Here is a 17682-nt window from a genome sequence, read left to right as displayed (position 1 = left end):
AGCTTTTTGGAAGTGCTTTGTCCGAACCAGTACAACTCATCCCGTGTATGGAGGCAATGAGCCCTACCGCTTCTCTAGGGGAAAGGTAACACAGTGGTGCGTGCGTGGGCACAACAAAAGCCAAGAGAGTTATTTTTTTCCTGCTACTCCATGTGAAACTATATTCATTATGTTCCCTGATAAAATGCATAGTCACAGGCCTATCACCCCACTAAAATGCTTCTTCCTGGTTCATAAAAATGTTTGAGAGATAACATGAGATGATCAAATGGTGAAAAAACAAAAAGGGAAAACCACAAGATGAAGAAGGAAGGAAAATAGTGGGGACTGAGCAGAACTGAAACCAGACAGGACAACTTAGTACACAGGTCAGCTCCGGGAATGAAGGAACCAACTCATGGGTCACAGCGTCCTCCCCACCTCCCTCAGAGGACGGTGGCTTCATCAGGCTTCAGCACCTGGGCTGGAACAGAGACGTGATGCCCTTCACCACCAGTGACATTTAGTGCAGTTTGCTTCCTTGATGATGTGAGCTGACTTTCAGTTTGGCAAAAATATTTTTCACCATGTTTCTTTTAATAAAACATGGGCGGACTTTCTGCTCCTTGCCTAAAACTTCCACTCCTGTGCCTGTCTCTGCATCTCTTTCCCCCTCTTGCCTCAACACACATACACGTGGGCTGCTCTTCGCTGCCAGAACTGGTGTCCTGGCCTTGAAAACCATTTTGCTAGGGCTCAGCTAACTGCTGAGCAAACACTAGGGTGAGAAGTGGGGCAGAATGAAGAGACCCATCTCTCCACTGGGGCAAACATGACACGCTTTACATCCAGTACCCCTGGCTCAGCTGGAAACCAAAGGCCTTGTTGCTCATTGCCAGCTCCCAAGTGGAAATGAGCCTTCAGCAATATAGAGCATCTCATAATGGAAAACACAGCGAGAGGCATTAAACATTAGCAATGGCCTTAATGAAAGGACCCTGTGTTTAGAGAGCCTGAATAAAGGAATTGACAGCTCCCGTTGTTGATCTAAGGGCGGTGTATTTGTTTCCCTCTAACCGTGTAGAAATGTTGGCAGGAGTGCTCCAGGCTTGGGGAATTTGCTTTGAGTCCCTGAGAAGAATTGTGGGCACACAACCACACAACAGTTGCTGCCGCTCGCCAAGTCCTTGTGCCAAATTTATGGGAAACAAAGACTGGGTACATGCATGGAGTCGGGACATGGTGCGGCTCAGTCACCTGGGTTGCTTACTAAAAGCCATTTTCCAGGCTGACTTGTCATGGTAGCTGCTCAGAGCACAGTGAGAAATTCAGTTTTATGTTTGGGTAAAGTGGCAGAGTAGACAACCAGATGCATTAACCCAAGTCATGAAAAGCTTAATCATGATGATAATATAACGGGGATTTTCCCCCATCTGTTTTGGTAAAGAAACACTGCTCCTATATTTAGCAGCACCAGGACAACACTGAGAAATCAACGTATTTCCTTGTTTGCTGCAGAGATAACCACGCTTATTCCCAGCACAAACTCATCAAAGACGGAAGAGATTGTGCAGGATATTGTGCTGAAAACATTGCTTTCTGTTGTGCCTTAAGTGATACTGGAAAACAGGTACGGTGCAAACACCTCTTTACCCTAAGTTCTCCTGAGTCAACAGACTGCTTCTGAGAACATGACTGTCAGGATAAACCCCGAGTCTGGTGAAGTATTTTCTTCTGTCACTTCATTTGTTTGCTTCCTTATTTAGAAAGCAATAAAAACCAATACATAGAAATTTCCTTGTCTTTACATTTATGACTTTCACAGTACAGTGCCATTTATTGATTACATTCTTGTCTGATGAGAAGCAATCATTTGGTTTTGCATGCTTTGAGTGAAATTCCACTGAAGTATCGTTTCCAATGAAATACTACTGAATTTCTCCCTGAAACAAAGCCAGGGCAAGTTTCCCCAGCATAGACACATAAATGAAGTAGTATTTGAGAAAATAGATACTTTTTGATTCCTCTATAGCTGGTGCAGGCACTTTGGGCATCTCCAAAGTGTGACTGGGAGAGGAAATACTGAAGTCTTCAGTAGGTTTATGCCCCATGAGATGGAAAGAGGCGTCTAGTTGGTATGAGGTAAACTCAGTTCATGTTCCAAACTCAAGCCACCATTAGGCATGTGGGTTTCAGGCTAGACCATTTCTGTATGGACCTAAACACAACCTAAAGTCTAGTCCTGCCTTAAGTTCCACAATGAGCTTGTCCCAGAGATCTGAACCTCTCAGGTGGATTTCGAAGGGTTAAGTGTTGTTTTGAGGGGAAAGCAACCCAAATAAATGAGGAATTTGTTAAGAGCCTTTCATCATGGATCTTTGCAACACTTTTGCCATCTTTGTCTGCCATCTGTAAAAAGCATGCCCCTGCGGTTTTCTTATCTTGCCCCATTTATAACCAAAACTGTCAATTTGTCCATTGCACTGAAGTTGCAAAACAGTTCCTATTTTAAGGAATTTTCCCACCACTACAATGCTGTCAGGTGCTTTTCTCAAGGGCTGAGACATTCCAGTCTTGATTTACCTGCCAGATAGCAGCAGTGCAAGGCAAGAGCTGCTACTGCGACAGAAAAAATGTTCACATATAACGTCCCAGAAAACCACTGGCAAAACGTTGCCTCGATTTACCAAATCCTGGGCTGTCTGTTGCACTGATGACAGCAGCTGAGGAACCACACATCCTTCCCGTGAGCTGAAATGCTGCAGGCACTCTCGGTCCTGTGCCACCGGTATGGTGAGAGTCTAATGTGGACATGACAGAGGTGACAAGCCAAGAAGGGACCCATTTGTTGTTGTTGTTGTTCCAGAGATTTATAGCCCATGTTGAAAACTTCCTTTGCTTGGAAAGGTCAAGTAGTTTTTTCAAGCATTAAGACATGAGAGAAACCCCGTGTTGTGGGACTTCACCGCATGCTTGAAGTTAAGCCTCTGCTGGATGGTGGTGGACCTCAGCTGGCACTTAACTTCATTTATTCAGTGATCTGAAGTGCTGGAGCTTGCAGCAGGTTAACAGCTCTTTGCACCACACTCGCAGCCAGTCATTAGCAGCAGCCTCCTCTCCCCGTTTGTCTAACGTAGTTACCTCCTTCCTTTATCTGTACATTTAAGCTAAATATTCTGTGGCAGCACCCGCAGCTGGGATGCAGATATACTGCGAGCACAGGAACCGGGGGCGACTGTCCCCGTGAAGCAGCAGGATTTTATTGCACGGACTTAGCAGCGGCTTTGCTGTGTGCCTTTTTGGGTTGGGGCCAGGGAGGATGATGGTTTTTTACAACTTCCCCAGAAATCCTCAGGGTTTCGGCTCGGCTCTCCCAGCCTCCTGTTTCCTGCTCCCCTCCCAGCTGATCCACGCTTCCTCGCCCTGGTGCCGCTGGTTTTCCAGCGTGGGTGCAGCTCCAGCTGAGCCATGCCAGGAGGTGCACGGGGTGCCGGAGAGGAGCACGGGGCAGAAGGGAGGGTCCTGCCCCAGGAGACCCCTGTCCTGGGGAGAGGGGGTGACACACGGACTGCTCACACGGCTGCCATGGGGGCAGGATACGTGCTGGTGTGTGAGGGAAGGGTACAGGGTGTGCGAGGCTTGTTTAGCCATCTCGGGGTATGTGCAGGGAGGAGGGCATGACTTCATTCTGCTTGCAGAAGCTGGCACGGGCTGGCAAGCCACAGGAGGCTGGGAATGCCCCAACAGCGAGTGCCCCCCGCGCAGGGTGCCGGTGGGCTGGCAGGGTCAGAAGGCTGCAGCGTGAAGGGGAGGCTGTGTTCAGGCCCGAGGAAAGGGTGCCAAGGACTTTTAATCAGGAGTCAGGGGAGCTGCTCGAGTGAAACAACCTCTGACACCTGGAGCCAGAGCCAAAGCTGCTATTTATGGCGACTTAAATAGTGCAGGCTGAATAGCAGGCTGCATCTTGAGGAGGGTCAGATGGACAACAACCCCTTTGCCAAAGCAAGCTGAGCACAGTCAAGACTGGAGTCAGTGTTTACATGTTTGCAGTGAAGTGTGGGAGGAATCCAGCCCTGAAAGCTCCACCAGGTTTGGCTGCTCAGGTCGTGGAGCGGCATCGGGTGAGCTGGGAGGGAGCTCGGGCACACGGAGGGATGTGGCTCGAGGGGGAAGGCCACGAGCAGGAGAGAAAGATGCTGCAAAGCTGTGGTAAAGAAGAGCTGGAAAGGGGCTTGTCCCTCGGGTGGTAAGAGGCGGTGGTGTGTCAGTGCCAAGGGAGCAATCTCCCTGCCCAGAGCAAGAGGGAGGAGAAGGAACAACTGCAGGGAACTGGCAGGGATCTGCCACTTGGACACCACCTCTGGTGCAGGGGAAAACATTACAAAAAAACTCCAAATCTGCATTGCACATCTGAGTGTTTTGAAGCCAACCTCTTGCCTTTGAGCCCTAGCTCATTGTTTCCTTAGTGGAGGTTTGTCTTTATTAAGAGAGAATTCCCCTCGTCCCTGACTCTCCCCTGGTCTTCATTCACCACGGGCCCACATCAGCCTCTGCTTTCTGCAAGGTGGCTGCTGGACACCTTGAGACCAGCTGGGAACTCCCCTGGTCCAAGCAGGGAGTGGCTGTGAGGATGCTGGAGAAGGACAGGGGGTCAACTACTTGCTGCAAGCCCTCTGTCAGGGTTGCGCTGTCCAATATTTATTCCTTCCCCTAGGGCTTAGCCATAGAGCCTTGTGATTTTTGGAGGATGAATAGCTTGGTGGAAATCAAATGAAACTCAAAGCTTGTTCCTTACGTTCCAAAAAGAGGATTTATTTAGTGAAATGTAGCTCTTTAAAATACACAGATCTGAGTGTTGTGTGTGGAAGGTTGTATAAAAGCAGGCATGGAGTCCACAGTCCGAGGCACTTAAGAAACACGGGCACTCAGGGAATTCCTGCAATAAAGCATCAGCTCCTGGTCCTGCTGGCACTCTGTGGGCAGCTTTCCCGGCGGTTTCAGCCACTTACTGGAGATAAACAATAAATAGCCGCAAAAGGCTCCCAGGAGAGACACTGGGTGAGAAAGTGCTGCTGTTTCCCAAGGAGGTAAGTGCTTGATTAGAGAAGGTATGGCTTTCACGAGGCCAAGTGCTCCAGCAGGGCATAGGTTGCCTCGTGTCTTTCTGTGAGAGCAGATGCCGTTCTTTCACACGGAAAGGTTTTCTTCAGTTTCAGACCACTCTGTTCTTCACTCTTTCAAATATCTGCATCACCTTGCCTGCTGGGATGCAGCCTTCTCTTATGATGGTGATGCCACCTTCCCAGAGGAAGAATGAGAAAGTTAGGATAATCCCCAAAGGGGGAAATACTAAACAAGAGTTTAGTATTCCACTAGAGAATCCCACTCAGATGACAACCCAGAGACAGCTAACAACTTGTGCTATTCCATCACTGTAGATGAACTCCTTTAACTCTACCTTCATTCTGGTGGTCTACAAGGAACATACACCCTTCCTTTCAGAAGCATCTACCCTCTCACTTGAAGCATTTTGCTCTTATAAGGCAATTTTTGCTTGCACAACCTTGTTTCTTTTCACTGCTTCATTCTCTGTCAACACAGAGGTCCTCCAAGGACACCTTTTGTTTGTTCCTCTCCAGCAACATGTTTGTAAATGCCCAAGCATTCAAGAACTGTTAGTCTTTGAGCACACTGTGCTGCCAGATTGATGCTATTGAAATGAATGGAAACAACCCAGGAAAATGCAACCAGAAGGGTGGTTCTAACACTCACTTTCATCAATCTTTGTGCAGTTGACCACAGTTGATGCCACCACCTCGTCAGAATCTCCATCACAGAGAACACCCTCCAGCTTATGGCCAAGACGCCTGTAGGGAGAAGAAGAAACAAAGCTGCACAGTACTTCATATTACCTGGGGCTGAAGTTCCCCTCTACACCGGGCATCAAATCATGACGGCTGCCCACCTAACGGGTAGTTTTCAGGGCTATAGAAATGCAGTGAACAGGGTACTTACGAGATGACCATGTCGTGATGGGTGCTGTCAACCTCTCCACTAGGATTAGCAGATGTGATTGCCAAGGGTCCCGTCATGTCAATGAGGTGCACCAGGACAGTCAGGTCTGGCACTCTGATCATTATACTGTCTTGAGTTCCCACCCTACTGTAGCCTTCTCCAACCCCTTGAAAGACAGACAGGAGATGTTGGAAGAGGTTTGCTTGACACAGCGTCAGAGGAAGACCTCCTGCTTTCCTTGCAAATGTCCCTGCTCCATACCCCAAATAAAATGGCAAGTCTCTTTGCACAGTTTCAGAAAAGCAGCATGCTTGATTAGAAATCCATGAGAGCAGCTGTAAGATTTGGGGACTGAGAAGTCAGAGGCAAACAGGAAAAATCTCACAACCTTAGTGGCTGGAGATCAGCATAGCTGTTTTCGCAGATAAAGGATCTACCTGGATCACAGAGTGAAACTCTTTGTGATCAGTGCCCAGCCTCCCCATTCTCTGCCACACATTCTGCCAGTTAAGCATGTGTAACTCCTACTGTTTCTTCAGTCTTTCATATTTCCAGTGATTCCCAGAAACCAGGTCTGTGTGTTAACCATGCTGCTGTTTACAGCATTTTGTCTTGGTCCATACGGTAGGAAGGGAGAGGTAACAAGATACCCTAGGAACCTCTCCCCTTCCTGGACCGCTCGTCTCTTTTTGATCCTCCACCCAGGGCTTGCTCATTCCTAGCTAACAGCTACGGGCTTGCACGATGTGACCCTCCCAGACTGATGAGCCTCCCTTGCTTTGAGTCTGAGTGGGTTAAAGAGATCATCATGCTGTCTCATGCTGTTTATGACTCATTCCAGCTCTTTTACAGCCTCTTCTAAACATTTTGCTAAGACATGTAAGAGCTCCAAAGATGCTTTCTCAGAATAAAATGAACAGAAGCTCTCCCCCTTGTCATCCCAAAGGATTGCATGCTTGCTGTGCTGAAAACATGAAAGAAGGAGAGAAGGGATGTCATGTTCTCCTCACCTAACTTCTTCAGCCACTCTCCTTTCTTGATAATGCAGCCAATGCCACCAGGGTAAACATTTTCCATGAATTCCCAAAGCAGAGGGCTGATGGGGGGAGCAGCCGCTCGCAACTGGTCCAGGTTTGAAATAAAAATGCAGATGGGCTTCTCTTGAGGCCTGTCCTACAAAAATAAATAAATAAATAAATGAAAACGGGATGAAAGGATGGATAAAACGAGATGAAGAGAGCAAGTCTGCATTGAGAATATCTAAACCCACTGGAGTCTTAGTCTGTGTACTTCCCAGGGACCACGAGCTCCAAGCAAGCAAGAGCTTTGGAGGATGCATCCAAATCCCCTGCTTCTCTGCTCATTATCAGTGTCTTTAATGTCTTATACACTGGGGGATTGATTTTCTTCTAACTTATACTGGTACAAATCAAGAGAAAACCCACCGATTCACAAGAGGATAATGGAAGGGGAGTCTAACCCCCTGAAACCAGCATCTATGTGACCACTTCTTCAGCTCTTTGGTGCTTTGTCATAAGCTTGTTATAAAGCAAGAAATGATATGGAGGAAAAGAGCTCATAAAACAGTGTCATTTCAGTCCTCAACTGACATCATTTCCAGCAGGGCCAAATGACTAAGGAACGGGGCATGTATTTACATTCTGTTTATATTCTCTCACTGACAGGGAAGGTTAGCATTGGCACCAAAGCAGGACAGAAAAGACTGCCTTTGTTACTGATGTTCACACTAAGTGCCAGCTGAGATAGTCTGTTATGCTTATTTCTCCAGGCTAGCCAGGAAATTGCCTCATGGAGAACAGACAGGGCCAGGCTGCAAAAGATGTATTTAAGGTGCAAACTTTGGGTCTGATTCCAGCACTGAATGTCTCCAAAAGTCTGGGCAGGTTTAGAGCTGGGATTCTGATTCAGCACTTCCTAAGACAGAGAGGACAAATATCAGCTTGGACCTACTTCTGACACGTACCAAGGCTGTTCCAGTTTGGGTTTTTGCTTTACCCCCTCAGTGAAGCACAAGTAGCTAATTCCCAGTGCTACACGCCCAGAGCAGCCAGTGCTTTTCCCCAGGTTTCTCAGCTCAGAAACTGGTCCCTGACCTTTTCTTGAGGCTCCTCCCAGACTCTTTCTGCTCGGCTCTGAGCCAGGACAACCTGAAACAAGGCGGCTTCCATTTCTACCTGAGTACGTAACTCATCTATGGGATGCTAGCAGGATCCAAATAACAAGATGTCAGTCTTGTATTCACACCTTGATTCTGTAGACCTTCTCGATGGCTTGAGGGTGTCTGCAGGAGGCTGCCAAAGCATACACGGTGTCTGTTGGGACCCCACACACCGCCCCGGTGTTCAGCAAGTCAGCAATGGCCCTCAGGCCACTCGTACAGTGGGACTTGGGGCAGATGCAGGGTGGAGGACCTTCTGTGTCCTTCTTAGAGCTCTCAGCCTGGTGGTAATCAGGAGGCAATAAATCCATTAGAGTGAGAATAAGCAAACATAAAAATCTGAGTAAGATCTGGTCTGCCTGAACACAGTTATTTCCCAGTGCTCCATTCCCTTGCTAGTCAAAGTGCAGCGGTGACACTTCCAGGCAAGCTCCACCTAAAGGAAATTATATTAATTACTTTTCAGAAGCAATTACTTCTGCTCCAGGGATAAAAGAGTCAAAAAAGCACCTAGTTCAGGTGCAGACATTTGAACCATGATGCCTACAGTTACAGGAGATGAATCCCACCCAGCATGGTGACTACTTTCTGGAGAGGCCCTCCACAGTGACCTAAGGAAACTGCTAGGAAATCCTAAATCCAGAGGAACTTGAGTGAGATCAGGTTGCAAAGTGCTTTTTCATGAATCTCTGTAGTTAGGAGCAGTAATTTAATGAAAATGTTCCACTGCAGGAGGAATTGGAGCTGTCAGATCAATCAACTGAGTTAGATGGAGCTCCCTTGGTCAGAGGTAGAAGGCAGCAGGAAAAGTTTAAAGTTATCAGGTGGAGAGGGGAGCTCTTGCTGTCCAGTCTGGGCAACTTCCAACTCTTTGCTCTCCTGTCCCCAAGATTATGACCATTAAAACTTCAGCCTGTCAGCAGTTCTTGGATTGGAGATGGCTAATTCCTCCTGACCAAAGAGATGGAAGGGCATTTTGGAATGAGGTGTGAGTTTTGTAAATGTCCCTGCCTTTTCCCCAGGTTTTCAGCACATTATTCACGGAAGGTGGCTTGTTTTCAGCTCATAGCTCCCTACAGCAATGTTGTGACAAAGATTTCAAATGGCACAAAGAGAGATGGAAATTTGAACTCCCTTAGGTGAGATTGAAGACCCTAGGATATCCCTCTGAAGTGACACCATTGCACAAAACATCTCTTACTGTGAACAGAGGCGGCCCCATCATCATGAGATCCTTCCCAAACATGCTGTTTGCCAGCGATGCTGTTGCTCCATAGAAGCAGATGATGCTGAAGATGCTTAACATCACAACTGAAAATAAAACCAGAGGGTCAAAGGAAGGAAGGGTGCTGGCAAAGTTTTATTTTCTTTTGTGTCTCGCATCTTCCCAGAATTGCAAACTTACCTCAGCCTTTCCTGTCATTCAACATTTACAGTCCAGCACATTTGTGGGTCTAAAAATTCAAGGCATTTCCACACTGGCCTACCTGGCTTGCCTTTTTTTTTTTTTTTTTTTTTTTCTTCCCTGGTGGAAAAGCCTTTAAAAAGCATTTCGCTAAAGCACTGTGTATAATTACAAATCAAACTCTCGCTTGCTACAAAGCCAGAATTTGAACAGAAATTCACACCGGTGGCATATTTAGTGCACTCCAAGTCTTGGCTCACTGAACAACTACTAGAAAGTAGGGCTGTACAGAACCTCAGGAGGTCATCTTGATCCAGCAGTATCAGCCATAGCTAAATGTTTATTAGGAAGCTCAAGGACCTGGGGATAGTATGAAGAAATGTTTCTTCCTGCAGCCAGAGAGCCAAAAGGCTCACCATCTGTAGCTTGCACACACACCAGTCTTCTAGGGAAAGATGACACAATTTTTTGCTTGCTTTTTACCATACAGAGCTTGTGCAGAATATTGCTCCCCAGCCAACCAGAGACCCACTCTTTTCACCCTCTGGCTGAAGGTTTGAGGACCAAGGTCAGCTACAACTCACTTTCAAATGGCAGAGGGAGGGTCTCCAATGTAAAGAGCAGAAAACAGATGGTCAAGAGCTCCATTGCAGCAGTCATGCAGAGAAGCACCACGTTGAAAGAGGAAGCTGTGGAAAGAAATACAAACAAGAGGAACCCACATCAGAGAAAGACCTGTAAAAATGTATGTGAAACCACAGAAGAGCTCATAAATCAGCTTAATTGTACATGGTCTGACTTCCGTGTTCACAGAGATACGACTGTGGTTTAGTTAGTCCTTGGCTTTCAGGAGACAAGCTGCCAAGCCCTTCATCTGCCAGTACGCTGTGCTCACATGGAAAACACTTTTCGGGCGGCCAAGAAGATTGTGATTTACAGCAGCTGGGCTGGAGGGTGACTGTGGATGTATGCCAGTGGCCCAGTCCGTCTAACACTTTCACCTTATTTGAACCATTTATTTTCTTTGAAATGTTCTTCCTTTCCCTTATGACTGCTTCTTCTAAGCCCAGCTCAGCTTCTGTTACTTAATGTGGGCAAAACATTTCAGTTCTTGCCTAATTGGAGCAACAGAGAGAGCTGAGGCTCCCTCACTTGTGCATCTTCCACCACAGAGCAGCCACAGGTGAGATTAATGACCTGGCCCCAAATACCCCTCAATAACCAGTCACCCACGGTACTTACCTAAAATCATTAAAAAAGCATTGAGCACCAAAAAGGCAATGGCACCAGCAGTGAATCCTTCACTGTTCCCCGTACCAATGTTCATCAAGTGGCCTGAAACAGGACCAGCAGATTTGGATGTGAGCAAACCATTAAGCGCAGTGTAACAGAAGAACGACACAGGTGCAGTTTGAATGAGTACAGTTTGCATTAATTGATGGTGAGTGCTATAAAAACAACCTACTGCACTGAAACACTGAAACCCATCACATCAGCAGCACAAACCACTCGAGGTATTAACTGAGGAACTGGTGATGGCTATCTTAAAAACTCATGTTTTTACTTCCAGCTTGTAAACGACATCAAAGTCTGGCTGAAAAGACTAATAGCTTCCTGACATACCTCTTAGGCAACAGCTTTAACTTTCTCCCCTGGTGCTCATTTTAATAGGACTTGGCTTGGATTTCATGTGAACATACTGCTCATGTGGAGCTGAATAGGGCTTCTTAAAGACAAACTTGTCATTCTGAGATCTCCTTCCAGGGCTACAAACAATTAAGATAAATTACTACTGGCTTCTGAAATGTAAATCCAGAACCTGGTGTCTTCTGCCACCTCAGAAGCGTCTACTGAACTGTTATTCTGAAATAACTATCCTGGGACAGTCTGAGTGCTGCCTCAAAACGGTTGAGCAGGGAAAACTTTACCTCCTTTGAAGTCAAAGACATAACTTAAACTCCTGTAGCTGTCAATGGCAGTCAATTACATGAGGACAAGCCAGGATGTCTGACCATTCTTCCTTTTTTTTTTCTTCATATTTTTTATGAGGAGGAATATTGTAAATCTTATTATCAGTGAATCTTCTGGGATAAGGAGCTACATTGAAGAAAGCAATCAGCAAAAGCCTGACCTTGCGTTACCTGCAAACCGAAGCCAGGTCCATGCTCCCCAAAAGGCAGCATAGCAGAATGGGAGAATGCAACCAAACCTTCTGCCTCCTTGCACCTGGATCCTGCAGACATACAGTTGTATGATGGATCCTGGGATGAGCATGGAAGGTATGGAGAGTTGCTGTCTGCTGGGGTCACTGAAAGTCGCCTGGATGGCAGAGATTGCTGCCAGGCCATTGCAGATGTAGAACAAGGCATCTGGCACCTCGGCTCTGGTGCTGCTTGGCAAGTTCTTGGACCTTGTGAAGCAGCTTTTGGCAGCCATCAGTGTGTTTTGAAGAGCTGAGCTGGACATAGCTTGTGAGCCAACTGGAATCAGAGCCTTCTCCCCGATGGAGTTGATAAGGCTGGCAAAAGTGGCGTACAACGAGAGAGCAGTGCAGAGGCTGCAGGCAGCCCCGAGGAACAGGTAAGCACCTGGCACTGGGATCTGATGGATGGAGGCGCACATGAGGATGATGAAAGAGGCATTTTGCAACATCTCCAGGGTATCTTTGTGGGTTGACATCAGAAACAGCATGCAGGCAACAGCCAAGAAGAACCACCCTCCAAACATTCCCAGCCTGCTCTCCTGAGCCGTGCCTGGCCCAAGGAGGACGGTGACTATGAACTCTTCCCAAGACATCACCAGCCAGTAGAGGCTGTGGACACCAAACTTGGTGGTGTAGTAGACATCACCTCTCAGGTAGCTGTAGAAACTGGACAGCAGCTGGCAGCTGGAGATGATGGAAATCCATGCTGCTCCAACACAGAAGGTCTTCATGTACCCAAAGGAGTAAAAAGCAAATATAAAAGGAGAGACAGTATCACAGATGTTGCCTAGGGCCATTGGCTCGGCATACTTTGTGTTCTTTTTCTTCTCTTCTCCAATGGCCTTGGAAGAGCTCTTCTGTGCTGACCCCAGTAGCAAGACATTGAAGAGGGGATGCCCAAAGCCTGGAAGGATGTACCGCTGTGTGATGCCCTTCAGCAGGAGGGCCACCGCACCATACAGCCCGCAGAGGACAATGACAAGCTCAATGACCCCCGACACTACCAGGGCCCACTGGCCAAACAGTGCAACGGCTTCAAACACCAGGGCAAGTGCGATGGCCCCGAATATGAAGGGCATGATGTAGTTCACTGTGGCTGAGCAGAAGGAGAGGATAAAGGAAATGGAAATGTAGGCCACCAGCCCTGCCACGGCACTTTGGCTGGCGGAGGTGAGGGCCGTGCTGGCAGGCAGGAGGTGGCTGGCGTTCCCCAAGGGCAGCGTTGTGTTCTGCAAGGGGGGAGAAGCGGCTGAGATGATGCGTGTGGCCCCATAGCTGCTCCACAGAGCCGAGAAGGTGAGAAAGGCTGCGCCTCCAAGGTGGTCGTACTTCCTGAAGGCAAGAAATCCTGCCAGGAGCTGGACAAAGCCTCCGATCAGGATGAGGTGGACACCTGGGAGACACAGCAAGATGTCAGGAAGGAAGGATGCATCTCCAGGCTCTGGGGGCCATCCCACCACAGGCCCAACAGCCTTCTTATCACCCTACGGACTCTGCCTTCCCCTCTGCTCCCACCTTAATGACAAACTCCTGTGCTGAGCCTCAATGTGTGGCCCGTGAGACCCTTGGTATGCTCAGCAGGATAAGCAGATCCAGGAGCACCACCAGTCTTCCATCCTGCCCCTGGGAGAGTGCCTCAGCTCCCTAAGCCTGTTTCTTGTCCTCCAACCTGCTGCTGCTGGTGGCAGGGGCTCTGAGACCCTTGTTCTGCTGTAGGGGAATGGCACGTGAAGGGTTGGGAGCAAATTCCTGCCAGGGTTTCTGGGGAAGGAGGAGCAGCTCTCCCAGGCAGCACTGGAGAAACCCCACTTTTCTCCACCTGTCCTCCACGGCTCTCTACTGGCCCAGGGGGACGACTCCTAAAAACTCCATCCTGCTGGTGCTCCTGGGGGAAGTTCACCAAGACCAAGGGCCCAGGTGTCCCCCCGAGCGTTGTCACCCACCTGCGAGGACATCCTGAGCTCCCTGCGGCCCGACACCCGTGTGCGCCGTGGCGAAGTTCTGCAGGCAGAGGAGGAAGGCGCTGACGACGTTCGCCAGGAGGCCCAGCACGGCCGGCTCGCTGTAGAAGACGGCTGCGAAACCCGCCGTGCTCACCATGGCCCTTCCAGACAAAACAAGGGTGTCAGCGGTCACCCCCACAACCTCACCCTCTCTCCGCGCGTGTCTGCGTCTAGACCAGCGTTCCTCCGGCTCGGGCGCTCAGCCAGCATCCAGAGCTGTGCCCCTGCTCCAAGAGGGAGAAGCTGGTGACAGGCTCAGGTGTTTCCACCAAGCCTCCCTCCTCATAGCCCTGGACAAAGGCTCCATTCAAAGCAGAACTTTAGGTGCCTACTTTCCAGAGGCCTATCCAGAAAAAACACACACAACCTATTTAGGCTACAAAGATTTCTGGCAAAAACATGTTTAGGTGCCCCAAAGCGCTGCAGGTGGTGGTAATGGTTCCTGCCTCCTCTTCTCTGGGCTGCTGGAGATGGAGAGGAATGAATAGCCTAACACAAATGAACAAACATTCAGATGAAACCCACAAGGTATTTTTGAGCCAGTCCAGGACATTTCTTATCCACTGTTACAGACAAACAGGCAGGCACTGCACACACATACACAGTCTCCCTTCCAGATGGAATTTTCCAGCTCCATCCCTTTCTTGAAACCCCAGTGACTAAATAGTCTATTTTCAAACCCTTCATATTTCTACCATTAACTCGTCTATTTGTAAGCAGCCCCCACATTTCCATTCCTCTGCACTCTTGGGTACCATGAGCTGGAGCTTGCTCTCTGGAGGTTTTTGTTAGGAAACAAAAATGAAAATAAAACAGCAATGTTCCTGCTATTTTGGTATTTTTAGAACATTTAGTGACCTAAAGGAGCTGGAAAGGGAGAAGGTGATGTATTCTGTGCTCAGACATTCCAAAAAGCCTTTTGGAAAGAAAGGAAAGCAGAGCTAATGTTGATATGGGAAGTGAAGGGGAGTGAAGGAGCAGACTCTGCACCACCCAAAGGAGGAATAGCTTTGTGAATATTAATGAACCTAAATCCCAGTGTCTACTCTTAAACACACAGTATTCCTGGGCAGATATACACTATTTTGCAAATACTGATTTGCAAAGAGGTCAGTGGCCTCTGAATTCTTCTGATCTGTTAAAAAAAAAAAAAAAAAAAAAAAAGTTTCTCTTTTCTCTATTTATTTTAAAGGTTACAATTTTGACAAGAAGCAAAGAAGCAATGAAGAATAAACAGTCTGCATTGACTCCTAACAGGTCTGAACTGATTCAACAAATTAAACTTGCATGAAATAATTTGGAAAGGTAATATGTCACACGTCTGGGGAACAACTAGTTCATTCAATTATTTACTTGTGCTAAAGGCTGGATTTTTCAGTTCAGAAGGCTGCACCAAGCCACAGCACTGCAGGAGGAACACTGTCCTTTAACAGAAAACTCCTGTATGAATTACTGACCTGAAGGAGGCCCTCATAAATGATGCACCTTTAGATACAGCTGAGCAGCACACCTGTGCAGTCTATGCTATTGTCACTGATTTTTATGACATTCAGATGCAAACAGTTCAGATTAAATGGTTGTACTTGGAGGAGGGCCACAATATTAAGTTCCTCCAGATGTTTCGCTCTGAAGTAGCTCAGACAGTGACTTTCTAGGCATGCTGCTACAAGCCCTTGTTTTGAGTTGGTCTCTGGGGTAGGATGAGATGGGTTTTCTGGAGGAAGATGGGCTGGCTGGGTGGCTGCTCAGCTCTCAGGAGTGATTTTCTACTTGCTGACACACTCACTTGGTTTGCAGTAACTGCAGGATTAACCACAGTAGAGGTTTTAGAGCCTGTGATAACTTGGTTTGGGGAAGGGTGGAGAGGAAATGTCAATAGGGCTGTTTCCCTCTGCTTGCAGTGCCTTCCTTTATAGGACACCTGAGAAGTACCCAAAAGTGCCAGGATACACAGGATACAGAGGTATAAAGGGAAGGGAAGAGAGAGGATTTAGATCAAGACATGGAAAAGGAGGACAATGAAGGAGCTTCCCTTGGGAGGAAAGGTTTTTGGGCTGGCAAAAGCTTCAGACCTGCTCTGCACACAGCCACCCCACACACTGGGGACATAGACATGTGCTCAGCAGCTGCAAGGCAAAGTCCATCACCTCCTCCCCTGCTTCAAGCAACATAGCGACACACCGAATAATTAGTCTTGGTGGTAACAGCACCAGGAACAGGTTGCACCAAGACCTGGAGAAACGAGGAAACATTCAGAGGTGTTTTCTGTTCTAAGAATGCCCAAGCCTTGCTCGTCCCTAGGATGAAGTCACCCATCAGTGCCGTCACTATCTGTTTTGTGCAGCTGCTGCCCCCAGCACTTTGTAAGGACCTGCTTCTCCACATGCACTACAGCAAATGGGTAGCAAAACACCTCTGCTCCCTGCTCGGAGCAGCACAGCTAGGAGGGAGTACCCACCAAGCCTTTCCTTGGCTGTCCTCCACCAGGACTCCTGCAGTGTAGCTCTCGTGGTAGAGGTGGCGTGGGCAATGCAGGGTGGTGTGGAGGCAAAGGAGAAAATGGGAAGTCCCTTTCTACCGTGTGTGGGCTCTTTGTACACATGGGGCACAAGCCAGCACAGCCACTGTCCAGGAAACCGCGAGGATGGATGGGGCACTGCCAGCCCTTTCGGAGAGCTGGCTTTGCTGAACGGATGGGGCAGCCCCAGGTGATCCTTTGGGCGGCGAGGGCAAAGCCACAGCCACCCACCCTCCTCTGTCTCCTCTCCTTTTCCCACTTTCCCCGGATGTGCTCCAGCCTGGGGTTTGCAGAAGTGGCTGCCGAGGTCCTTCCTCAGCCCTGTCTCTTCTGCCCTCAGCATGGCCTCTGAGCCTTGCCCACGTGGCTGCAGCCTCCGAGCACCTTGTCCTCTGTATGCTTCCTTGCCCACAGTAATTCCCCTTCTCCACCCCCAGAAAAAGCCATTCCCCTCCAAATCCTGCTGCATGGATATTATCCCCAGGGGAGGCTGGAGCAATGCTTAGCGTGGCATTGGATATATATATAAAAATACCACAATATTAAATTTTCAGATACTTATTCCCCAGTGGCTCTTAGCAATTGGTTTTCCACTCTACCTTATTAGTGATAACCAGTGTTTACTTAGCTCTGAGAAAACACTGTGTCTCTCAAGATAAGCATGTTAAAAGAATGGAACGCAATGCCTTTTGGACAAGCACACAGCAAGATTAAAAGTGCACAACACCACTACACAGCTGGAATAAATATCACAGCCCTGCCTCTCATCTGGTGAAAAACAACACAAAGTTGCCTGGGACGCATTGCTACGTTCACAGTGACCATGGGTCTGGCTAGTATTTAGTAAAAAAATTCAAGCTGGCTTTCAATGCAAGCTGATATTCTGTACAGAATATGTCCGAGATGCACTACTGGACAAAGCAAGAAGCCATGGCATTTCCCCAGAGTCCAAAGATCCATTTGGGGACAGAAGGTCCCGACGTCTCCTGGAAGCTACAGCCCAGATTTCATGTCTGCACTAACATCTCCGTGAACCGGCAGCACATGGCAGGCAACATCGCAGAGCTGGCTATTTACAAGAAGGAGAATTATGAAAATATTCAGCCAAATGCTAAAACAGTGAATGTATTAAAAAAAAAAAAAAAAAAAAAAAAAAAGCATCAAAGAGAAACATCAATGCCATGCTTCTCCCTTTGCAGCTTGGATTACCTGGTTTGGTGACACTTCAGCTCAATGGGAGGATGCTCTTGTCCCTCTCATTTCCTGGTAAGTACCAGTTTTATAGTCCTCCTCTGGAGGAGGAGCCTGCAGCCAGTTGCTTCACACATTGGCACCTGTGGCATTTTGGAGACAGGAGTTTCCTTGAACTTTGTCAGTTAT

The 17682-nt window shown here is 48.0% G+C and overlaps 1 protein-coding gene across 1 annotated transcript; it reads right to left on the bottom strand.

Annotated features, from left to right (window-relative positions):
* Nucleotides 1-4716: 4716 nt before the first annotated feature.
* LOC137863760 (uncharacterized) lies at nucleotides 4717-17657 on the bottom strand. Its single transcript, XM_068697172.1, has 11 exons — nucleotides 17512-17657; nucleotides 13725-13885; nucleotides 11720-13174; nucleotides 10821-10913; nucleotides 10163-10267; nucleotides 9375-9484; nucleotides 8260-8454; nucleotides 7005-7167; nucleotides 5995-6160; nucleotides 5752-5846; nucleotides 4717-5277 (listed from the first exon to the last, which is right to left on the bottom strand). The coding sequence occupies exons 2-11, from the start codon at nucleotides 13879-13881 to the stop codon at nucleotides 5192-5194; spliced, it is 2625 nt and encodes an 874-aa protein (XP_068553273.1). The 5' UTR covers nucleotides 13882-13885; nucleotides 17512-17657; the 3' UTR covers nucleotides 4717-5191.
* Between the last annotated feature and the right edge of the window lie 25 nt (nucleotides 17658-17682).

Source organism: Anas acuta, chromosome 13 (genome assembly GCF_963932015.1).
Source record: "Anas acuta chromosome 13, bAnaAcu1.1, whole genome shotgun sequence".
NCBI lineage: Eukaryota > Metazoa > Chordata > Aves > Anseriformes > Anatidae > Anas > Anas acuta.
The sequence above is the reverse complement of the archived record's forward strand: the minus strand, read 5'-3'. Positions and strand labels throughout refer to the sequence as shown.